Source organism: Sinocyclocheilus rhinocerous, unplaced genomic scaffold, assembly GCF_001515625.1.
Source record: "Sinocyclocheilus rhinocerous isolate Xijiao unplaced genomic scaffold, SAMN03320098_v1.1 scaffold1223, whole genome shotgun sequence".
Classification (NCBI taxonomy): domain Eukaryota; kingdom Metazoa; phylum Chordata; class Actinopteri; order Cypriniformes; family Cyprinidae; genus Sinocyclocheilus; species Sinocyclocheilus rhinocerous.
The window spans coordinates 1026007-1027719 of NW_015641045.1; the positions used below are offsets into that span (position 1 = coordinate 1026007).

Here is a 1713-nt window from a genome sequence, read left to right on the forward strand (position 1 = left end):
AAAAAGGTATTATTAAAAATGTATTATTAATACACATTTATTATAAAACTAAGTTACTATAATTTTAATTACAAACTGTAGAAACCCAATTCAACCCCCGCTGAGGGAAAAAAATAACAGTTACAGGAACAGTTTAGTCTGTTTTGAGGGTTTTAGAGGGATTTTGGACACTTGTCAGCTGGATATGCATGAAAAAAAGAGTGTTCAAGCTCAGGTCGGGTAGAGAACTAACTTTAAACCCTTAACTAGGGTCAGAGAGGTTCAATTTTGGATGAGACTTGAATGGAAAAGAAGGTTTTGTGTGAGTAAACCAGCAAGTCACCGTAACAGAAGGGAAGAAAGATGCTCGGTTTCTGTTGTTTGCAATGACAGAACAAACATGTAGCTTGAGATGAAATCACAGAAGCAGGAAATGAACATCAGAGAATACAAAAACCAGAAACACATCAGCATTATATGGCCACAGTGAATAAGTGTCTTACTTTTCCGCCATTTCTTTGTCGTATTTACACCTCAGTTCCTGCAGCTCCGTTCGGGCCGAGTTGAGCGCTGTGAGATAGAGAAACGGCCGCCATTATTGACCTCTGACCTCATATCAAGCCTCAGATAACCTCACTGTTTGATACGGATCTTACATGACTGAAACGCTTTGATCCGGTCCTCAGCCTGGCCGAGTCTGACAGGCAGCGAAACGTCTGATTCATGTTCCTCCCTGTGGAAACGGCGAGACAGCAGAGAGATCAGAACAGGAAGTGACTGAAACCCCGCTGAGAAATTAGGAAGCCCTTGAATGGATCTCTGGAAAGCCACAGCTGATTTCTGCAAAGCGTCTTATTCAGAGATGGATATAGTAGCATACCACAGTGTGTAACAATGCAAAATGTGAAGTATACAACAGAGCACACAGTGTGAGATGTGGTATCCCATAATGCAATGCACACACAAATAATCTGCTTATCATACGGAGTTCTATTTTTTAAATATTAATTTTTTATTTTCAGTATCTCATAATGCAGAGCACTCAACTGAGACAAATTATCTGCATATGTCACAATTCTGAACATAAACACAAAATTTGATTAAAATCTGATTAAAAATGACATATATATATTTTAATTTTATGATTAATTTTTTATTTGTTTATTTATTTATTCAGTTATTTAATCAATTATTCAATTTTAGCTGCGATATCCCATAAGGCAATACACTGGACTGAGACCAATTATGTGCATATCAGTCATAATTCTTAACTTTTTTACAAAAAATTGTTACACTAAAAATGTAAGAAATTAGAATTTAATAAAAAATAAAATAATTCATAATAACTCTTTTTTTTTTTTTATGTTTCTAAATATATAATTAAGTTTGGTATCCCATAATGGAATGCACTAGAATTAGACAAATGATGTGCATATCAGTCACTTTTTTTACATTTTATATTTAAAGAAATATATTTTGTATATATATATATATATTTTTTCCCCCATAATTTTAGATGCAATTTTCCATAAGCCTTATTATGAAATAAAATTATGAAATGCAAAAATGCACTCTGCTGCAACAAATTATGTGCATATCAGTCACAATTTGTAACTTTTTCTTTCTTTTACAAAATTTGATTAAAAAATGTGAATAAAAATTATAATTTAATTGCATTTTTTTTAAATAATGTGCACACACACACACATACATATATATATATATATATATATA

At 32.5% G+C, this 1713-nt stretch overlaps 1 protein-coding gene across 1 annotated transcript in view; it reads right to left on the reverse strand.

Annotated features, from left to right (window-relative positions):
* The window catches only part of LOC107754419 (homeobox protein cut-like 2), a gene marked incomplete at its 5' end in the record, with an annotated part of 33653 nt that overhangs the window by 28165 nt on the left and 3775 nt on the right, over positions 1-1713 (reverse strand). Inside the window, 2 exons of the mRNA XM_016570856.1 lie at positions 483-549; positions 636-712. Of these exons, the coding sequence (XP_016426342.1) occupies positions 483-549; positions 636-712 (144 nt within the window). The remainder of the gene's footprint in view (positions 1-482; positions 550-635; positions 713-1713) is intronic.